Here is a 22,098-nt window from a genome sequence, read left to right as displayed (position 1 = left end):
CCGCCACCGTTGCCATTGCCATTGATTGCCCATTACCATGCCATCGCCACGGGGTCCAGCCTGCCCGCTGGAATCGGGCGACTGGCGTCCAGCAGACCGCCGCAAGTGTTGGCCCGCGCAGCCCCCCCGGGGCCTGGAACGGAGCAAACGAAGCAACAAACGAACGCGGCCACAGCAGGCCCTCACTTGACCCGCCGTTTCGGGCAATCCCTCGTGACGCCGCCTCTCTTCGCTCCCTCTCTCTCCGCTCTCCGCGGTCGAGATCACGGCGACCGCCCCGTCGCGGCTGCGCTGACTGATCTGGACTGGACTGGACTGCTTTGCCATCCGCATCTGCTGCTCACGCAGGGTGTGCTGTGTACCCGTGTCGCGCTCCCTCCTCCGCCCGAGGTGTGCGTCCACTTGCCCATTTGGGCACACGGTCGCTTGGATTGTAGGCCTCGGTGACGGGGCCGAAACGGAGCCTGCTGGGTGCTGGCGGGGGTTGACCGACCGTCACATGGGCACCAGCCGGGGCTGGCAGGGCGAAAACGGAGGCATGGGGGCGTGTCCATGTTGCTCCCCGATGGGTACTAGCGTTGAAATTGAAAGCTAGGCGGCATTTGGTAGCATCCAGTCCCTAGGCGGGTCGCACTGCCTCTTCTCGGGCAAGTGTCGGCCACTTGGCCGCGGCACTTTGGGCTGGAATTGAGCCTGCACGGCGCCCCCGTCCGGCCCTGCCCAGGATGCTCAAGACGGGATCCGAGGGTACGTACCTGGGTACCTCCTCGCACCCTCTTGGCCGCGCTCACGCCCCTCCGCCCGTCCATGCTCACGTCCACGCCCACGTCCACGCCCCACACCCCCCTCGTGGCCCTTGCTTCTCCCTCCTTCCTTTGCTCGTTGGGCCCGGCGAAGCACAGGTAGCATTGTACTCCGTACACCGCACCCGCGACTGAATGACTGACTCCCTTAAGGTTCTCGTCTACCCCCCATCCCACCCATCCACCCACCCAACCCGACTCGCAACACACACACACACACACACGCTCTCCCTCTCACCCACCCACGCACGCACCCACGCACACACACACACACACACATGCCTTCATAACTACATCGCTCCCCCAGACGGCCGCCTCGCACATCGACTCAACAACAACTACTACCACTACTACCGCCCGCCGACTGCCACGAGCACACGAGCAGCGTCGAGACAGCCAGCACTGCCCGCGCGACCCCTCGCACGCCCCTCCCAGCAGGCATCGCCTAAAAACCCGCGAAACGCAAACGAACAAATAGACCTGGGCCACGCACAAACCGCACAATCCGGGCTGGTTCCTCCTCACAGCACCATGCCGTATAGGTTAGACACGCACGTCTTAACCGTCGACGCCAACGTCATCCACAAGGTCGACACGGCCAATCCTGCAAACCTGTATAGCATGTGGACGGGTAGGTTTCCTGTGCCGGCTCGGACCGATTGGAGGACCACGACGCTGACCGCACCGCCACCAGTCTTTTCCCGCTGCGCAGATTCTGTCGAGCAAGGCCGGAGATTAGAGAACTTGAGCTGGCGCCTGTGGCAAAGAGAACAGCTCCTAGAGAACGACGACGAGGCCAAGACGCACGAGATTTCCGCGGCCGCGACCGCCACCACCGCCACCCAGACCCTCCCCCAGGACGTCCCCTCCGAGGCGAGGTTACCCGACGTCCCCCAGCTCTCGGGCAGCGTCGACTCGCTCGAGGACGAGGCCGTCGAGTTCACGTCAGTGTCTGCTCCCCTCGAGATCCGCCCCAGGATACGACGCATGGATTCCTCGACGAGCAGCCGCAGCAAGCGCGATCGCCACATCAGCTCCGACGACTTTGAGAAGATGATTGTGTCCATCGTCAAGGACAAGGCGCCCTTGTCGGCGCCCACCACGCAGCAAACGATGACGCCCGCCGCCACTTTCGCTCCCGCCACCCACAAGGAGTTTCCCATCCCGGCACCCGCCTTTGAGCGGTCCGGCTCCACCACGACGGAATCGCAGTCGCCGTCCAAGGACTCAGACAGGCAGTCGGACGGCTCGCAGGCCTCGCCGCCGCGGCCGCGGGCCGCCAACGTGGTGCGAGGCTTCTCGCCCGCCGCCGCCCAGTTGACGGCTTTCCCGCAAGCGACGCACGACGCCATCCCCGAGCCGAGCTCCTCGCCCGCGGCCAAGCCCGTGCAGCCTAAGAAGCAGCCGGCCAGGTTCGCTCTGGGCGGCTCGTGCTCCTCAAGCGAGCAGGGTCAGAGCGTGGACAACCTCAAGGCGCCCGTGCCACCTGTGGCCGCCGCCATCGCCGCCAAGAAGTCCATGTTCACGCTCGGCGGCTCTTCGGGCGAGGAGTCTTCCCTCAAGAGCGCCATTGCCTCCCCGCGACCGGCGGGTCTGGCCAAGAAGCAGGCATCCTTCAGCAACCACGTGACGACGCGGACCATTGATCAGAGCGACCCGGCCATTGACTCCGACACAGAGGCCGAGTATGTGGACGAGAGTGCCATAGACGACGACGACGACTCATCCGACTGGGAGGACTCTGTCGAGGACAGCGCCAAGTCGAGTGTCGCCGAAGAGAACATGTTCCAGCGGGTGCCGTCCAAGGCCAACCTGACGTCGCGGCCGTCCCTCATCAGCATCATGATGGCGCAAAACGACCGTGCCAAGGCGCTCGGCAACCACGCGTCGCAGTCGACGTCGGCCATCCCGCGGACGCGCGCTGGCCCGAGCGCGCCGTCGCTGGGTGGCTCGCCCAACGACTCGGACGAGGCGCCGCTCATGATGAAGGGCATGCGGCATCACCAGCACCACGCCCTCAAGCCCATCAGCGAGATCCCGCGGTCCAGTGCCCAGCCCATCGTGGCGGCACCCAACCACGTGCACGCCCAGGCGGCGCTGTCGCCGCGCACGACGCGACGCAACATGCTGGCGACGGAGCTGACCGAGTCCCTTCGCCGTCACCTGCTCTGGGAGCGGCAGCAAAAGTCATCGACGGCCAACGCGGTGCTCAAGCGGCGACACACCTCGCACGACGTGGCCAACCTCAAGCAGTACCCGGAGAAGGCGTGCATGAAGGACAAGGAGGACGACACGACCAGCTGGAACCAGTACTTTTCCAAGGAGGCTCTCAACGGATACCACTCTAAAGGGTGGTGAACGCGCTGCGACGTCTTATGGCTCGCATAATATTACGACGACAGGGGCGCGGCAGCCTCAACCAACAACCAACCAACAATTAATGTCTCTTTTCCCTTTTTTTTTTACCTTTCCCTGATTTTTCAGCACTGCGAGGCGTTGCTTGGAATGATACCACGGTCTCACGTTTCTTTGGGCATCTCCCGCGGGAGCTACGCATCACGTCGGGCAGTGGCAGTGTGTACTGGTTACTAGGGAAGCAAGACGGGATCGCGCCGAGGGCGACCTCGGACGACGCGACCAGGGGCAGGCAGAGGCAAGACAAAATGCGGGTGGCGGCGGCGGCGAGGTGGCGTGTGTGGATGGCATGCATGGCATGGCAGCAAAAGCCGCGCGGGCAGCAGGGAAGAATTGATGAAAAGTGTTGGGCGCTCGGCGCGCTCCCCCACAAAAGAGCTTTGCAAAAAGACCAAAGGGCTCATGGCAGACCGCTACTGCTACGGTAACTGGTAGAGAGCCGAAAAAACATGAATAAAACTTGCATTGCAGCATGCACCGTGTCTTGTGTGTGCATCACATGACGTACGTTATGGGAGAAGTAAATCGCAATGGGACTGGCGTCTGCGGCAGAGCACTATACAGCCCTGGCCTGAGTGAGAGTGTCCTGGCGGGCATAGCTGCTTACCTATCCATAACGCGGTCATTTGCCAGCCCAACCTGGGGAAGGAGGGGGAGGGAGTGTTCTGCTCTCGTCCCAGGCGAGCAGCAGGCGCGCGTGCGCGGTGGCCCGATCCAATTAGCCTCCAGTAGGGCCGAATGGGGGAGGGGGGCAGAGGGGGAGTGGTCCAGAGTGGGTGGGCACGACTTCTTTTTTTTGGCCCCCCCCCCTCTTCGGTTCTCTGATGCGTTGATGCTGGGCCAGTTTCTTGGTGGTCAGCAGAAATAAGGCCATTTTTCATCGCAGCGGCAGTGTGCATGTGCGTATGTGTGTGTGTGTGTGTGTGTGTTGGCATGGGCGCGGCGCGGGTGATGTGGTTAGTTGGTAGTAGTGAGGTAGTAGCCAAGACGGCGGCGGCGGCGGCGATGACGGGTATAGCCCTACTGAGACTGACCTGTACAGAGGCAACTGCTAAAGATACCCGGTGCTGGTATGGTGGGGGCGCGCTGTAGCCGGGCGAGGAGGGCCCGGCTGGCTGGCTGACCGGCTGGCTGACCGGCCGGCCGGCCGGCAAGCAACGCATTATACCTCAGGACAGATCCATTGGGGCAACTTGGATGTACGTTAGTACTTCGTAGGTAATCAGTGTGTACCGCATGGATGGAGCCCGGCTCAGATCCGCGGGAGCTTGGAAGCGGTGTGGGTTCGAGAGCGCAGGCAGGCAGGCAGGCAGGCAGATGGAACGGGGCGGGCTCGCATGCGCTTCATCAATCCCCAATTATTTTGTGGTGGTAGGTGCGTGCCTGTCTCCGGCACTTGGGGGTGGTGGCAGGTCGTGGGTAGGTACTAGGCAGGTACTAGCGTAGCGGACCTAGTGGTGGCACCTCGAATTGTTGAGCATGAATGCGTGCTTGTGAGGTACCTAGTAATACTACCGGCTAGTACGGAGTACTGCTAGTACCGGTAGCAGCGGCGGCGGCGGCGGCAGTGCGTAGCAGCTTGCAGCCAGCTAGCCAGCCGGGCCGACGACAACGACGACCACGACGACACTTCTTCCCCTGCGTGGTGGTACAAGCGGTGGCGGCGGGTGTCTTTACTCTTCTCCCCCCTCCCCCCCGGCCCCTGCGCAGGGCTGAACGAGGGAGGAGGCTCTTCTCTCGATTTGATGTGCATGACGGGAACGGTTCCAATCCGCGCGCCCACCGGCTACGTACTACTAACGTACTACAGCGCGTGCCACCAACTTGGTAATAGTACCCAGTCAGCAATACCTCGTTCGTCATAGCCGTCTCTCCCTCCGACAAAGCCCGCCCAATCACGGCGACCCGGATGAGCCATCCCGTGAATACTTGTCTCAACCCACTCGACAGTGGCAGATCGTGTGTTTGGGCTGGCTGGGGGAATTAGCTCCGCCATCGGATAGTGGCCCTGCTGTGGGCCAATCGCCGTGGGCGTCTGCTCGGGAATCGGACGGGAAGGGCAAGCGGAATGAGACACCCAAGCTTGACTCTTGCCAATCTTGCTGAGGTTTTGCTGGCACGTATTGTGTGGTACGTATCGTATGTCTACGTACAGTTGAGTAGTCTGGCTGCGCGCGCGCGACGATTTCCTTGTTCGTGATGCTGAATAATACATGGCATTGGAAATCTACTAGCCCCACACACTGTTGTTCGCGCGCAGTGACCTCTGTTACGTGAAATGAGCAGCTCGGGCCTGGACATGGATAGCCAGCCCCAAGGACCATGGTCCTTGTTGACTTGATGAGCCGCCGCCGGGCTGGCTACTCTTTTTTTTTTTTCCCCTCCAGCCCGACGGAGACGTTAATTGTTGGATGCGTCGGCGGCGCCTCTACCTTGCATTCTTGGGCCCCTACTAATGCGTCGCTCAGAGACGCAGAATCCCGACCGAGATGCGTCTCCCGCCGTGGCATCATCGCTCCAGGTCACGGTCCGCGACGTCCTGCTCGCTCTCGACCATCAGATGCCTCCGTCTCAGGAACGCCCTCTTCTGCCACTTCCAGACCTCGCACGAGCCAAGGAAGAAGAAGAAGAGGGCAAACACGATGCCCCACTCCTTGTCGATGGCGCCGTGCAGGAAGGCATCGTGGTTGAGGCCGGGGATGTAGATGGTGGGGAACACGATGACTACGCCCACGACGACGGACCAGAACAGCGGCTTATTGTCGGTGAGGCGCCGCCTCCAGGCGTTGGGGTCCGCGAGCGCGCCGTAGAAGAAGGAGCGCCGGCTGTCGATGAGCTCCCAGGCGAAGAAGAGGAAGATCCACATCATGACGACGTAGCAGGTCGAGCGGGCGCGGAAGGCGGCGCCGCACGCGTCCGAGTACTCGATGTTGCAGTCATCGCCCAGCTTGCCGCCGTACAGGCCGTAGAGGACGATGACGAAGGAGCCGAGCAGGCACACGGCCATGATGAGTCCGTATACGATGAGGTCGGCCCAGAACTCGGGGGGCAGCATGCCGTGTTTGAGCTAACAAGAAGAAGAAGGAAAAACGATGGTCAGTATGTACGGAACACAATGTCCCATGTCGCTGGGGACATGAAGGAGCGCGGTGCGCGAGTGCTCACGTTCTGAGGCGGCCTCCTGAGGATATCGGGCGACGCGGCCTCGAACCCGAGGCCGTTCTCGGTAAAGGCACCCGCCACGAGCATCATAAAGAGGATCTCGACGGGCGAGAGCGGAAAGACGGACAGGTCTTCGTCGTCCCTAAACGCCAGGCCGACCAGCAGCGTGATGACGAGGCCGACATTCGCCGCCAGCACGTGGAGCATGAACTTTTGCACGTTGTCAAAGATCCTCCGCCCTTCCTCGACGGCGTTGAGGATACTCGCAAAGTTGTCGTCCATGAGGATAATGTCCGAGGCGGACTTGGCGACGTCGCTCCCGTTGGGCCCCATGGCGATGCCAATGTCGGCCCGCTGCAGGCTCGGGCTGTCGTTGACGCCGTCGCCCGTCATGGCCACGTAGCGCCCGCGCCGGTGCAGCGCGTCCACCATGCGCACCTTTGTCGCGGGCGTGCACCGCGCCACCACGAGCGGCAGCTGCGGCAGCTTGGCGTCGATGTGCGCGTCGGACAGGGCGTCGAAGTCGCGGGCCGTCATGACGGTCGTGCGGGCCGCCGGGGCGGACTGCAGCAGCGCGTCCTGCCGGTGCGGCGGCGGCAGGATGCCGACCTCGTGCGCGATGGCGCGCGCCGTGTCGATGTGGTCGCCCGTCAGCATGTGTACCTGGATGCCGGCCTGGTGGCACTTTTGCACGCTGGGCTTCGATTCGGGCCGCGGGGGGTCGTAGATGCCAATCAGGCCGCGGAAGATGAGGCCGCGCTCGAAGTGCTCCCGTGGGAGGGCGTGCATCTTTTTCTCGTCGTCGTCGTCGTCGTCGTCGTCGTCGTCCCCTCTTCCTTGAGGCCGCGCAGGGGTGGGTGGCACGGGCTTACTCGCCAGGGCCAGAACGCGTAGACCGTCTTGTGCGAGAGCCTTTGCGTTCGCCGCGATGGCCAGAGTCGTTTCGCTATTCATGTCCTCGGTCGTGTCGCCGCGGCTGGACATGGTGGTGCAGCGCTCCATGACCCTTTCTGTAGCGCCCTTGGTGAAGAGCTGCAGCTCGCCGGATTCTCGATGCCTGCAGACGACGGACATGAGCTTGACGGTCGAGTCAAACGGAAACTCTGCCACCTTGTCCCAGTCGAGCATCGGGAGAGCCGAATCGTCGCGGTGCCCGAATCGAAAGGAAAAGACAAGAATGGCGATTTCTGTCGGGTCACCCTTTGCCTTCCAAGGCTCGACCGCATTCTCGTCGCTATCGTCGTCGCCGTCGTCCTTTTCCAAACTTGCATTGTTGGCCAAGGCGGCGATGTTGAGGTAATGGTAGGCACCTCCTCCGTCATGTTGCGGCTTCTCCGCCGGCAGGGCAATGGCTGCCGGAGCATCGCGGTCGGACGGCTCGCCCGCGGTGAACTCAACTTCGCCCACGTCGGGGTTGTAGGGCTGGTCGCCCGAATCGACAAAGTAGGTGCCGTGGCCGGGGATCCACGCGGCTTTGGCCACCATCCTGCCTTGGGTCAGAGTCCCCGTCTTGTCCGAGCAGATGTCTGTGACATGGGAGAGAAAAACACGTCAGCGCTGTGCTTGCCTGCCACCTTGATGATAATGGTCGATCATCGAACCGCCAGCCAGGCTTTGTTGGGAGGCAGGCCGTACTTACTCGTAACCCCTCCGAGGGCCTCCAGAGCTTGCGTTGCAGGGGCGTGCCGACCGTCAGTCCCAGGAACTTTCCGATGGCCCTCCAGACCTTGCGGAAACCAGTCTTCAGGTACGCGAGAACGGGCACTCTACCACCGCCATCACGGGCACGCCTAAGCTCGTCGTCCTCAGGGTGTTCGGCTTGATTCATCCGCAGCGCGGCTGCTATGACCCCGATCTCGGTGAAGGAGCCCGTGGCGAACACGACCGCGCGTCCACGGCCCTTGGTGACGACCGTCGAAGAGAAGACGACGTTCGACTGGTCCCCGGGGGAGACGTCCGGGTCGCCCAGTATCGCGGCGTGGTTCTTCTGGACCGGCAGGCTCTCGCCGGTGAGCAGGGCCTCGTCCGTCTCCAGGACGACCGAGTCGATCAGGCGGGCATCCGCGGGGATCTTGTCTCCCGTCTTGAACTCGATGACGTCGCCCGGCACGACGGCGGTCGCTTCTCGGGTCTCGTACAGGCCGCCGCGCCAGACGTGGGCCGTCGGCGAGTGCAACGACTCCAGGGACGCGACGATCCTGGCTGCTTGTAGGTCCTGGAAGAAGCCGATGACGATGTCGATGAGGATGAGGGCCGCCAAGACGCCGCCCTCGACCCAGGCCCGGATGGCGAAGCTGGCGGCGAGAGCTAATGCGAGCACCTGGCACCCAAGTACGCGTGTTGGTCAGCGGCCATTTTATACTATATATATATATAGGTGGGTTGGTGGTTTTTGCCTGCTCGTCGTGGTGCAAGTCCATCGCCTCACATAGAGGAGGTAGGTCGCTCGCGGCTTACAAGGGTCATGGCGTTGAACAACTGGGCGAAAAGAATCTTGAGCAGCCGAATGGGCGTCTCTTCGCCGAATTCGTTTGGCCCGTACCTCGTCAACCGCTCGGCCGCTTCTTCTTGGGTCAGGCCGTTCTTTTCGTCCGTGTGCAGTTCTCGCACCACATCTTGGGCTGTGAGCGCGTGCGCCGCCCGAGACAAGATGTCGTTGCCACTAGGCGCGACGGCCTTTTCTGGGGTCGCAGATTTGCCGAGCATGACTTGTTGCTTCTAAGTCTTGCTCATCAGATTGTCATATTTCCGACAAGGATGCCGCAGACAACCGCCAGCCTGTGGCTGGAGGAGGCGACCCGTCTAGCTAATATGTTCATCTTTGGGTCGACGAACAAGAGACGACTGTAAGTAAGCGCGATTCAACGTGGAACGAATCACTGGAGAGCCGAATGACGTCCCCATGCAAACCCGCGTATAAAGAGAACGTGAGTGTTGCAGGCAACCGGCGCGTACAGCCGATAACCGTAAAAAGAAGGTTTAAACGCAAGCTGAAAGACGTAGCATGGTTTGCTACAAAGGTGCTATATCATCCGCGGGCGATGATGAATGGAAATCGCGATTGACTTTTGTTAGATAGCCCATTGCACTGGGCTCGATCAAGACGCAGCAGCAGCAGACAAGACAACTTGCGCAGTGCGAGAGCGAGAGCCTGGAGGTGGACCGTTGCCGTGCGATCTCATCAACTAACTAGATCGTGTGGCGTCTGTCAACGGGCGGGCGGCCGCCACGAGACTAATAAGGACCCCCTCTGCCATCGATTCACAGCGATCCTCGACTCTGCATGCCGTCTGACGGATCTCGGGAACGCGTGAGCAGCGCACCTTCAAGATTCATGCCGTTTCGACGAGTCTTTGGGCCTACTAGTACTACTGAACTGCTAGCTCTTGCACTTGGGAAACTCGTTGTCCACTATAGTTATTTCCTCGTCGGTTGTGGCCCGGACGATCCGGCTCTCGTATCCCCAGGCTGCAATGCAATCGTCATATCTCAAGCTCACCAGCCCCTACAGCTCCAGAATAGAGCGTGGTCTCATTCGTTACGCCAGGCGGGCTCCCACTCATCGCTTCGTCTGGCCTTGAAATTCACCACCACACTGTCGTGATGGCACCGCTTGACAGCCATGCTTCATCCCCATACCAAAGGTGGAAAGTGGCTATCGCGCCTCGAGCAGACTCCCGAGAACAGGCCGCACTCTACTTCGTCTATGACAACTGCCACGGCTTGGATCGACGGATGGGAACAAACAACAGTCGAGTCACGGGGGGCACTGACTGCATACTACCTACCTACGGTCATCGTCTACTAACAACACTGGGTGTCAGTCGCACAGGGCGCGAGATAATCTTGGTAGATAATCTCGCGGCTCTCCTCATTTAGCCTGCCGCTCCGCCACATGTGTGTTCCCTCTCCGAACGCGCTGGATTTGTGTCGGGTCCGAACACGCATGGCCGAAGCGTACCCCGAAGAGATGGGGGGTGAAGGACCGCCAGTTGCTCACAGCCACGCAGGTCGATACGCCGCTCAAGGTGCGCGAGTTGATCTCTCCGGAGGGAATCGGCATGCACGACAGCACAAGGCAAGATAATTGCACCTCCCATGTCCATCTGCGGCAGATGCGCCGACATGGAACATGGGCCCGTGGGCACGGCACCGACGATAGTTAACGGGCCGAGAGAGCGCATCGTGGGGCGTGTATTGCATGCATGCGTGCATGCACACACACGATGCGCCCCTGGACGACGACAAGAAGCGCGCAGGGCAGCAGGCTCCCTTCAGCCCCTGGAGGCGACGCGGTGGCAGGGACAGCGAGCGGCGTCTGAGCGGCGAAGTCGTGGTTTGTCAGTCTCGACATGCTTACATGTTGATACATATTGATGCTGCCTGCGCCGGCCGGGCCGATGGAATTCAAGCAAGTGCCGTACGCAGGTACTGTATGTCCCCGCGCGGGCGTAAGCATGTAAGTAGTAAACGGTGGATATGAGGCTCACCTGACGAGGCGCCTCATACAGGCTTCGTCCATGCCCGTCCGTCTGTCCGTCCGTCCACTTGAGCTCCGGCACAGGATCCTCCCTCGAGTTGTGATTAGTAGTGACAAGGACAACAATATCGACTTTGCCTGATGATAAATCATGGCTAGGCAGGCCTGTGCGCGGATGGTCGCAGCTCCTGCGTCTGCCGCCAGGTCGGTCGGCCGGTCGGTCGTGAGGTAAGTACTAAGACTGACTGACTGACTGCACTTGGTCGCTGCGCTCGCTCCATCGTACGGCGCTGCTGCATGAGGTGATGGTGGCCGCTGTCGGCAGTGGTCAACGCCCCCCACCGCCGCCTGCCGGTAGTGGCAATACACCCCCAGCTACCAAGCAGTCCACCAGACGAATGCCCCAGGCAGTTTGGTAGGTTGCACGCACATTTCGTTAGCCGAGCTTGACACCCTGCCATGCCCATGGCTCGGCTAATGAGTACGCAAGGATCGATCAAACGATCACGGCGCCAACGGGGCTGCGTGTTGGTGCACGAGACTGCCGCGGGCAGAGGCGAGTGTGAACGGGCGGGCGGGCAGGCAGACAGTAACTTAGACCGCGGGGCGTGCACGTTGCGTCGTCGCATCCGTCGTCACAGCGGCATCACCTCGTCGTCACGGGTCATCTGGTGCGGTACAACCTCCTCCTCCTTCTGTATTCGTCCCCAACAGTTAGTCAATCAATAGACCTCTCCCGTCCCATTCGTACCTAGTCTCGCGAGTGTGGGTGTGTGTGAAAATGAGTGCTGTTGTTGTTGTTGTTCTTTCCCGCCCTCCACATGCTTGTGAGTGCTGCGTGACCCCAGCCGATCCCCCCTCTTCCAGCCATCGTCGTCGTCGACGTCGACGTCGTCGTTCCGCGCTTGTTGACGTGTCCTGCACCGGCGCACGCGGACAGGTGGCCAGGCGCGCTCCATCGCCCGATGGGGTTCACGCGCTGTCGCGCAGGATCGGGGAGGGGAGCCGAGCGAGGCAGGATGGCGGCGGCGGCGGCGGCGGTGAGGAGGGTGGTGGTGGTGGTGGTGATGGTGTGCACGAGGGCGTACAGTACCGTATTCGGCCAGAAGGGGGCATCCAATGCATCAACACCATGACTGCCGCCTGGAGCACAGCGATCCGGAGGCAGGTGGGACGATGTGGCGGCCCCCGCGGCGGTAATGGCCTCAGCCATTTACAGTACTAAGAAGGTACCTTAGTACTAATCGTACGAAGGTCGTGCTGTTGACCCGGCACATGTTCCACTGCCCTGGGCCGCAATTTGGGCGGTGCCCCCACGATGCCTCAGTCAGGGCCGGCAGGCACCCGGCCTAGCCTGGCCTGTGCTGTCGGATGGCTCTCCATCGCTGCGCCGTCCGCCGCCCGCCGCCGCCCTGCCAGGCTGTAGGTACAAATGGATGTCCTCATCCAGTGGAGCCTGTCCCGGTCAGGAGGCACCCGCCCGACGCGCCCCGCTGGGCCACGCCAGGCCGACAGCTCCAGCGCAGAGCTCTGGCTGCCGCCAATGCGCGCCCGAGGTACACTGCCGCCACTTGTCTGCTGCCGTGCCAGCCTCGGTGTGCTAATGGGTACTAACCTATCCTTACACCACACTGTAGCGCCTCCTGCACGGGCTTCGCCCTGCAAGCTGCAGCACGCTCATTCTTCGCACCTCAGAGTTCCGTGCCCCCGGCCCCCAAACTTCCCGGGCGGCGGCGGCAGCAGTAGCAGCAGCAGCAGTCTCAGATCCGGCATTGCGCGCTCTGGAGCACGGCAGTCGGCGTGGACGCTGGCTCCGGGTCATCGCAGAGAGTCCTGACGGGCACACGTTGGCCCAAGTCGAGCGGGCGAACCGTTTCCAATGCTCATTTCAAATCATCGTCAGCATGTACAGCCCCCCTCCCGTTCCCTTTTTCGGCCGCCCAGCCAGGATGCGTTCATCCCGCATTTTCCGACGGTCCCGACTTTGAATTTTCTTAATTTATCTCTCTCCAGGTTTTATTTTAATTATTTTATTTTTATTTTAGACAATCGACGCCATCTACTAAGTTACTAATGCTCAACAAAGGAAGGCGGGGGGATGATGCTGATGCTCCTCCCCCGCGATAGCCCAGACTTTTCGCGGAGGCGAGGAATGCGGGAGCCGAATGCGGCGGGACCGCTGGGGTAGCCCGTGGCGGCGGCGGCGGTGGCGGCGGCGGCGCTGGATGCGTCGGTCGTCCTCTTTCTTCCTCGTCGCTTGTGTATGTTTGCGTGTGTGTGTGTGTGTGCGTGTGTGTGCGTGAGCATGACGGGAGCTCTGTGCTGGGGAATCAATATTCCGCGATGGTTTTCCAGGTGCACACAGTCACACACTTTGCAGCGGCCGCTCACACGGCTGTCAGTGCCACTGTCAGACGGACACACACACACACAGGTAGCGCGTACGAAGTGGCTCTTCTGTCTAATGGTGGACAATTCCCGGCGCGAGAGCCGGCGCCTCCAGGCCCGCATTCGATACCTCGGTAGTGCTGATGCCGTGCCTGCATGATTCCACGACCGACACGACGGTTGGTTTCGGCGGCGGCCTCGGCCATCCTCGGCGTCTAAAGTGGTGGTGGTGGCTTGTTGATGTTGTTGTCGTTGTTGGCAGCTTCGCTTTCGCTTCGCGCAAGGCCAATGTGCCTGGCTGGCTCTACTAGCAAACATACGCTGACCCAGGCTTTGTGCCGCGATACGTGTATACTGTACAGTCCTGTAAGTACTGTACTACTTTGCCTGTTTGCTAATCCAACACCCGGCACCAGACGCCTCGGACGCTCTCTTGCGCCTTCGGAGTCTCTCTCATCCGCGTGGGAGGGGGGGACGAATTATCATGGTGCCCAGCGTTCATCACCACCACCGGGACATCTTTTCGTCGCGTGAATTCCCGCCGCCTGTCTGTCTGCCGTCCCCGCAATCGCGACAACAAAGTCAGGTACGGTACGGTACATACCGAGGGCCCACGTTGACGGTTGGGTTCGACTGTGTGCACTTCAACGCCCTGTAATACGGCACACTTCGGGGACGATGGGAATGCAGTGCGGCAAGCACGGAGTCGGAAACCAAGTCCAGGGACGCGGGCAGACTGGGATGAACACCGCTACTTCGCACGTACCGTACTAGCAGCCATCTCGGGGATTCAAGGCCCCGGCATCGGGATTTTTCGCGGCCGTACATCCATCCCTACATACGCAGTCCCCCCTTTCGAGCACGCAAACCGCGCGCAAGTAAGCAAGCCACGCGCGCCCCGATCTCGCACTGCAGACGGGCAGGCGTGCAGGCCACGGACGGAGGAGGAGATAAGAAAAGACGGGTTAGCGACCGAAACGACACACGCAAACAGCCCAGCTTTCCATCTCGCCGCTGCGAATCTCGGCCTTGCTGCTGCTGTTCCCCGAATGTAGAGACTCAAGTGCCTACCTGGGGGTGATTTGGTGGCGCCGTGTTGCTCCGGGAGTTGCTCCGAGATTCCAGGATGATGAACTGGCGGCGTAGGGTCGCGTGCTGCAAAAGTCGGGAAAAAAGGGTGACTTGATGATGATGGGCGGTGGGCATACTAGTTACATGCGTGCGGAATCGGTACTGTACGTGGACAGCTTCCGCACAGCGACCAACGCCTGCTCGACGTCGTCGGCTGGCCGTTACCCGCCGCCGCGTCTCTCCTACGCTATTCTGCGGGTATACTGCTCCTTTGGCCGGTTTTAGGTCTCCTGGTTCCGCAGGGTCTCGGTCTCGGGGAGAGGGGCCGAAGTCTCTTTCCCACGAGGGAAATTGCAAGTACTACACCGGTATTCCATGGCATATGTTCAGTCATATCAACACCACACAATACATACCACCTACCGCCTCGTTTCCAAGAAACCCATCTACCTAGTAAGGACTCATAACTACTAACGTCCTACTACCGACACTTTTGCACTCCACCCGCGTAGCACACATCGACTTGTAGGCAGACCGCAAACCGTCATGTATTTCCCCACTTTCTTCTGCTCCTCCTTTTCGGCCCGTTGCGTGCGTCCGGGCAGAAAACAAGATTGCCCAAGAAGAAGCGCTCCTACTTCTCCCCGGACTACAATATCCATCCCCATTCCGTCAGGGAAGGGAGCATGCGCGCGTGCGTCCGCCCCGTCGGGTCTCCGGGGGAAGCTTCGCCGATGGCGTCCCGCATCCTGGTCGCGAACCCCCCCCGGGCCCGGCTTGCCTTCCTTCCAGGCACCCACGCGTTGCTCCCCGTCGTGGGGAAAGTAAAACGCAGGAGCAACAATCGACGGATCACTTGACATGGATGGAATTTAAAAGATGTTAAAGAAAGAATAAATGCATTTTTTCCGATTTAATCGTGGTTTATTTCAAAAGTCGCTCATGTGTACGAAGTACAACTTGCCCCCACATACCTCACGCGCGCACGCCCATCCCATCCCCATGTTGATCGTTACGGCGCCACTCCTCTAGGATCGCGGCCAGGAAGCACCACCAAGTCGGTAAATTACAATATGATGCAAGACTGCCATCAGAATCGCCGCGCGACTCCCCACATGCCCCCTCGTGTGATGAGGCCATATGAGGGTCGCTTGGGGGGGTATGGACGAGGCGCGCCGCGTTCGCAGAGGGCGGCTGGACGATCAACAGCGGTGGCATCGAGATTTCGAGGGCGTCTTGCTGGGCGACAAGCTACAAAAACGGTACGTCATAATCCGGGGCAGAGTGTCGCGCTGGGGGTAAGCAAACGGGCAGACCCTGTGTGTGCCATGTATTGTGTGGGGTCTACTGCCCGGCGATGGTGGTGGGGGATTGCAGGCGACTCAACGCCCAAGGCGGCTTCCCTCCCTGCTTGTTGACTGACTGTCCGCCTGCTGCTGCTGCTGCTGCTGCTGCTGCTGGCGTTGTTCCCCGGTGCGTCTGAAATTGAATGAGTGAATGGTGGGTGGGTGGAAGGGTGGTGTGAACGAAGATCAACTCCCCCACCCTAGAAGAGGATTCTTCTGGACGCACTTGAGCGCTGCAGAACGGCGCGGCATCCATCACCTAGGCATCTGCCTTGCCGGCCCGACAGCGTTCGTGCCACATTCCAACTACTTACCTTAACCGGTATCCCTACATGTACTGCTCGTACGTACGTGTACTGCCGGACACGATACACGGACTAACAAAATAGCACGGCTGGCTCTTCGGGCCGTTGGCTATTTGACTGACCGACGACCCCAGCGCGCAATTACCCGGGCCCATCACGGGGCGGTTGACAAGCTAAACTGGCAGTACGTAGTAAGTTAGTACTAGAGACCGGCATGGCGCCGGCAGCGTGGACACACAGCACCTCAACCCTCAAAGTCTTGGTTGCTTCTAACGACTAGTCAATTGTTGTAACCCGAGCCATCATCGACCGATACCAGGCAGCCCTATTCCATACATCCTCGACGAGCCAGCCAGCCAGCCAACATGTCCCATCCTTCCATCGTCCCATCCCGAACCTGGCAGTCACTTCCGCGCGTGCAAAAGCTGTTTGTTCATCCATGCTTACTACCGGGCAGGGTTTGCTTTTGCTTAGTTACTCGCTCGCTCGCTAGGAGCGAGTCGGCCGCCACCCCTCCCATTTTCTCCTCTCTCCGCGTCCCAAGGTTGCCCGAGGCGGCCGCCGCCTGGAAGTCAGACGTGAGTGGCGGCAGGCCTCCCACGTGCGGGAGAAGACTTCTCGAAGGCTTCTATCGGCGGAGACATCGGGGAGGGGCACAGCGAATGGCGGCGCGGCGTCGACACATAAATGGGGCGGGTGGCTCTCGGGGAAGCAGGCGAATGCCCCGAGCCAGCTCTGCTCCCCCCTGCGCAGGTTCCAGGATCCAGCCAGACAGAAAGTCAGCAGTCAGCAGGATGACAGGGCCCCACAACAAGCCCCCCCACCCCCGCCATTCTTTTTTTTTTTCTTTCCCTGCCGATAAAATCAATTTAATTCCTTTTCTTCAACGGCCGCTAGTGAAAAGACTGTCTTTCGGGTCTCGAGGATGCCAAGCCAAGCCAGCATCAAGTCACCTGGGCTGGCTCGATTGCTGCACGCCAGCCCCTGCTCAACTTTCTCGACTCGAACGGGCATGTAGGAGTCTTCGTCCCGGCTCTCGTCGGCCATTGGTACTGTCGATGAGTGCGTTGTGCCGCCGCATTGCTGCTGTCATGAGGTGCGGCAACCAGACACGACGTGTTGGCCTGCCTGCCTTGCGCGCGCTTCTCCTATCCAAGGCGCCTCGCGCGTATCCTTCACGTGCTTCGTGCAAAGTACTTATTCGACCGTGTAGACTTGCCTGCCTGACGCGCTCGCACCACGAAGCCCGAGCGCACCCCGAACTCGTGCCCACACGCGGAAGCACAACAGAGTGCACGCGGTTCCGCAGAAACTCAAAGGTCCCCGCACCCGTCCGCCATAGTACTCGTATTTCCGCGCCACAGACGACACCAGGCGGCCCAATAGGATCCGTCGCCGTCGCCTTCACCGCGTGGCTTCCATGTTGCTCAGGTTGAACTTTGACGAGCCCGCCAGCGGCCCAGGCGGCCGAGCAGCGCATTGCACGCTTGAACCCTTGGAGGCGTCCAACTTACCAGCGGGCCACACGAGCTTGACTGACGAGGCCACCCACTTGGAAGCTGTGCCCGCGAGACGCATCCTGAGTGGGCAGGTCGCTGGCTCAAGCGAGAACCGGCGTCAACAGGCGCACCACCCTCACCGCAACCGCCGACGGCGGGTCGCTTGCTGGCGCGGTCCAGAGGTGCACGCTCCTCGTACAAAGTAGTGAGACGGAACCCAGTCGCGTCGAGAACGGCTGCCGCTGTGTGGGTTAGACGGCAAGTAGCTGGCAGTCATTTCTCGTCGACATGTGAAGTGTCCCGGCTCGCCCACGGCCCAGCGGCGACGCAATGCGGAATGAACGGCACCCAGCACCCAGCAAAGTCTGGTCGAGCGCCCTCCCTTCATGTGACGCGCCGGCCGTGCGGCCAGACAGCTACCCCGGTGCCGACCCGGGGCATCGGAATCCCATCGGGCGGCCCTGCCCTGTGTCCAGCGTGGGCGTCACAAGACGGGGGTGTCGTCGTGGTGGTGGTGGTGGCCGCAGAGTTCGGGGCCCCTCGCCCCCACCCCCGCGTTGCAGACTCGCGAGGCCTGCCTCCTCCGGGCTGGCGGAAGCTTGGAACGTGCATGCGCTCGGGGTGCCACTCCGGCGCGGTGGCATCTCGTCGTTGCATCAGATCGTGTATGTTGATCGTGGGGGCGGACATGTGTGCGCGAGCTCTTGATCCTGCTGCTTGGTGGACGCCCGCGCGTGCGAATCGCCCGTGGCTGTGCTGCTTGCACTCGAACTTTCGGCCGGCCAAGGGACGTCCAGGGCGGGCTACATCAACACCAGCTTGGTCTGCATATTGCTTCATCCTGGAGCGAGTACGGAGTCAAGACACCAGCGGCAAGCGTGACGGTAGGGATGCGACACAGCAACGCTCCGGGCCTGCAACCTATACACGACACCATCATCGTGGAACGAGATGCAGGGCTGCACTCAATGACCGCTCCACAGCTCCCGTAATAAGTGCCTGCCGGAACAACATCCACGCCTCGCCTCTACTTCGTAGGCGTGCACCCTTACTCGTCGTCGAGTAGCCAGTCAGGCGAGGCCCGTTGGCAACGCCAAGTGCTAGGGAAACCTTACAGTCGGCTTTTCTGATTTATTCGATCAATTCAATTTTCGTTGAATCTCCGTCCAGGCCTAGTCGCACCGTTTGTGCGGCTACCCAGTCTGGCCCTCGATTGCCCACGACACGTGCGCTGGCGCCATGGACGCATCCGCGGCTGCGACGTTGCGCTGCAGGGTCCTGGCTCCTGGCGACCGGGCCGCCGAGACCGGGCCTCGCGCCAGCCCCCTCGTCTGCTGACAAGGTACTTTGTACCGAGTGCCAGGTCCCCGTTCCGTCCTGCACCCTCGGTCAAGTGTCGACAGGAGCCTCGGTCAATTGCGGCTCCCGTCCCGGACTTGGCCGACCGCGCGTGGCCGTTGCGTCTCGTGAATAGTGACCTACATATTTTGGGGCGGTCAAGATTGGCTTATGCTTCAGGTGTGAGATGGGCTGATGAGATGGGCAGACCCAGCGCTCCAGGACTTGACCCAGCAACGGCCTGACGAAAACGCTGCTACCCTCAGCGCTTGGTAATATGTAGCAACTTGGCTCCGGAGCTTGGCGGTGCCTGTCCTGTGAACGTCGGCGTCCCAGAGATGACTCGGGACATGATGCTCCACAATGCCCCTGACGTTGATGCCCGACGTCCCAGGAGAACCCTTGCCTCGAGGCTCGCGGCCCCGTGCGCGGCCCTTGCCGCCCAGATTGCTGGGACCAAGCGGTCTTATGAACCTGTTCTGAGGCCCGAGCTAGGCCGGGATCATGGTTTGCGTCTCATCGTGAACCACTCGTGCGCGTTCGATGGGCGTGGCTATAGCCATTGTCAATCTCTCTCGTCAGTGACCTCGGTCCTGGCTCGTCCACACCAGTGTCCCTCCCAGCAGCGGCCGCAACGACTGGCTCGCTCCTCGGCTACTCCCGCTCCCGCTCGCCGGGCAGCACCACCGCGCGGTCCAACCTGTAAGGCATCCCGCGGTGCCGACCGCGAATCATCATGGCGCAGACGACGAGCTTGCCCGCCACGGAGAACTTTGTGCTCAGCGCGCTCGACACGCTGGGGTGGCCGAGGCTGATGCCGACATTGCAGCTGGGCAGTCAGCGGTCGCTCGGTACGGGCGAATTCACAACAACTTACTAGGCGGACACGACTTCGAAGAAGATTGGGAATATCTTGATGGCCTGGCATTGCTCGGTCAGCTTCAGTTCGCCCTGGTTGCCTGCTTCAGACCTACCGGCTCGTTCACGTCGGCCACGTTCTTGCCTTCCGTCACGGCCAACAGAAAGATGCCGAGAAAGATCCACCACAGGTCGCAGGACAGCTGCTCCCGCATGACGCGGACGAGATATGTCCCGCCGCGACTCTCGCCGTATTCGGGCTCGCTACCGAATATCCCGACGCTGCGGTCCTCGTACGGTGCCTCTGCAGCAGCGCGCACGCCCACCGCCACCGGGTACACGGAGATGTACATCATGACGAGTAGGGTAAATTGCGTCGCGGGGCTCACGTTAGCCAGGTTGTAAGGGGTGGTCCCCGCGTGGCGTGCCGCTGCCGCTTGGAACAACGCCGCAACGAAACGGTTCCCGGGGGCCAGACCGGCCACCTCGGCGGAGTGGAGGTCCAAGACGACGATGAGCAGCGCCGCGCCGAGGTTGAGCACGGCGGCGATGCTCAGAATGGCCCAAGTGGTGCCGGCGGGGAAGAGCAGCGTATAGCAGCGCCGCGGGTGGTCGAGCAGGAACTGGAGCGGGCTACGCAGTCGCGAAGGCACGACGCGGGACACGGCCCAGATGGCAAAGCGGAGGAGCACCGGGTACAGCGTCTCGCCGGCCAGAGCGAGCACGGTGAGCAGCAACAGTGGGAAGACGGTGTCGCGGAAGCTCACCATGGCATCGGGCGTAAGGGTGAAGCCCAGGTTGTCCATGAGCGACTGCGTCGTATAAAAGGCCCTGGGGCTCGCGGTCAGCGGTCGTCCGTACTCAGGAATGAGGGCACTCACCACCAGGTGCGGTTTAGGCCGAGCTCGTCGAGGTACGCCGTGTACTTGACTTGTGCGAAGCGCGCCCATATCGCGAGCGCTGAACCCCCGAGCAGGTGGAGGCCGAAGAAGTACACTGCGTGTGGCGGTCAGCGGGGACCGAGGGTTCGGGTGACGAGAGCCTACCGGTGACGATGGGAAGCAGGATCTTGAGGGCGCGGTACTCGTCTCCGCCCACATCGTCTCGCCGTTTGGTGGCGAGCGCCCCCTGCGGTGACCGATCTCGCCCAACGGCACAGCAGGCGAGGTCGGCCTCCGCCTTCTGCACGATGGGCTCGGAGACGGGAGCCGTCGAGCCCTGCTCGCCATCACGGCTCTCTGCCTCGCAGATGCGTCTGTAGAACCAGCGGAGCCGCAGCAGCACGACGACAATGTTGACGAAGCAGGGGCTCGTCAGCATGGGCACAAAGTACAAGTACAGCTGCTGATACAGCGCGAGCGGCCCAAGATCAACCCTACGGACACCAAGTCAGCCCCCACGTTCTGCAAAGCGTCAGTCCAGACGAGCTACGTGTTGAGGCCAGACTCTGTCGACGCGCTGCAGCCCATAAAGTAGGCGTCCACGGCGGACAGGTTGCCGAGAGGGTACAGCACCGGCAGTGACAGCAGGCCCATGACGACAATATACGCGCCTGGGGGAACGGTCAGTCGTCCGGGCCCTTCCATCACGGGACGGACGGCACACTTACCGTGCATCGCGAGGAAGCCGGGCCGCCGCATCGTCAGCTGTGTCGAGGTGAGGAAAGAGGAGGTCGTGGTCGAAGGTCGAGGCGCCGCCGCCGCAATTTTCGTCGCTCACCGCCTGCAAGTGCGGCGTACTTGGTCGCGCCTGCCTCGTCGCGGACAGCCGCTCTCCTTTTTATCAGACCCGACGGCACTCCAACACCACACTCGATACGTACGTTACACACGCTCGGATGGTGGTGGTGGTGGTGTTGCTGCAAGCCGCACACCTGCGCGGCCCTCGTCCGCTGCCCGTTTCACGCAGTTGCCCAACTCTGCCCGCCCCGACGCATACTCGCTCGCATATACTCGGTACGCATCGAGTGCACGTCCGTCACAAACGGTCCCGTGGCGCGCTGAGCGCCGCCGTCCGGTCCGCCGCGACACTGTCTTAGCCGAATGCGAGAAGCGGCCGCGGGTGAAGCATCGGGAGGCCCTGCTTCGAATGTGACGCCCGCCCGCCGCCAGAGTCCGAACACGCGCTCATGCCCGCTGCACGCGTCCGAGTCGGGTCGAGCGTCTGTCTGATCGGAGGAGGCAAGTGACGGCATCGCGCGCGCCCACGCAATAACAACAATAACAACAACAAACACCGCCAGTGTGCCCGCAGGTGGCGAGAGCCATGGGACGCCCGAGCGTCGCGACGGGCGACATGATGCTCGCCATGTTGCCTCGCTCGCGTCGGCGGTCGGTCGAACCCGCCCCTTGCGCTCCCGCTCGCCCGCCAACGCGCATAGGCAGATGCAGGTCTCCGCCGACGACGTCTCCCGTGTGTGGTGACACTCGGCGT

The 22,098-nt window shown here is 61.5% G+C and overlaps 4 protein-coding genes across 4 annotated transcripts; 1 reads left to right on the top strand and 3 right to left on the bottom strand.

Annotated features, from left to right (window-relative positions):
- The first annotated feature begins 1,007 nt into the window (after positions 1 to 1,007).
- On the top strand, positions 1,008 to 3,674 carry JDV02_004261 (uncharacterized protein). Its single transcript, XM_047985461.1, has 2 exons — positions 1,008 to 1,434; positions 1,498 to 3,674. Exons 1-2 carry the CDS (start codon positions 1,335 to 1,337, stop codon positions 3,159 to 3,161), a joined length of 1,764 nt encoding a protein of 587 aa, XP_047841438.1. The 5' UTR covers positions 1,008 to 1,334; the 3' UTR covers positions 3,162 to 3,674.
- Positions 3,675 to 5,727: 2,053 nt separating this feature from the next.
- Positions 5,728 to 9,086, bottom strand: JDV02_004260 (uncharacterized protein; the record flags this gene model as incomplete). The annotated part of the gene is made up of 4 exons (XM_047985460.1): positions 5,728 to 6,285; positions 6,384 to 7,906; positions 8,016 to 8,700; positions 8,838 to 9,086. The coding sequence occupies 4 exons, from the start codon at positions 9,084 to 9,086 to the stop codon at positions 5,728 to 5,730; spliced, it is 3,015 nt and encodes a 1,004-aa protein (XP_047841437.1).
- Positions 9,087 to 19,461: 10,375 nt separating this feature from the next.
- JDV02_004259 (uncharacterized protein) lies at positions 19,462 to 20,985 on the bottom strand (the record flags this gene model as incomplete). The annotated part of the gene is made up of 5 exons (XM_047985459.1): positions 19,462 to 19,636; positions 19,685 to 19,728; positions 19,782 to 20,496; positions 20,547 to 20,661; positions 20,712 to 20,985. 5 exons carry the CDS (start codon positions 20,983 to 20,985, stop codon positions 19,462 to 19,464), a joined length of 1,323 nt encoding a protein of 440 aa, XP_047841436.1.
- Positions 20,986 to 21,092: 107 nt separating this feature from the next.
- Positions 21,093 to 21,305, bottom strand: JDV02_004258 (uncharacterized protein; the record flags this gene model as incomplete). The annotated part of the gene is made up of 2 exons (XM_047985458.1): positions 21,093 to 21,217; positions 21,275 to 21,305. The coding sequence occupies 2 exons, from the start codon at positions 21,303 to 21,305 to the stop codon at positions 21,093 to 21,095; spliced, it is 156 nt and encodes a 51-aa protein (XP_047841435.1).
- Between the last annotated feature and the right edge of the window lie 793 nt (positions 21,306 to 22,098).

The sequence above is a fragment of the Purpureocillium takamizusanense genome, chromosome 3 (genome assembly GCF_022605165.1).
Source record: "Purpureocillium takamizusanense chromosome 3, complete sequence".
Classification (NCBI taxonomy): domain Eukaryota; kingdom Fungi; phylum Ascomycota; class Sordariomycetes; order Hypocreales; family Ophiocordycipitaceae; genus Purpureocillium; species Purpureocillium takamizusanense.
This window is presented reverse-complemented; position numbering and strand designations above follow the sequence as displayed.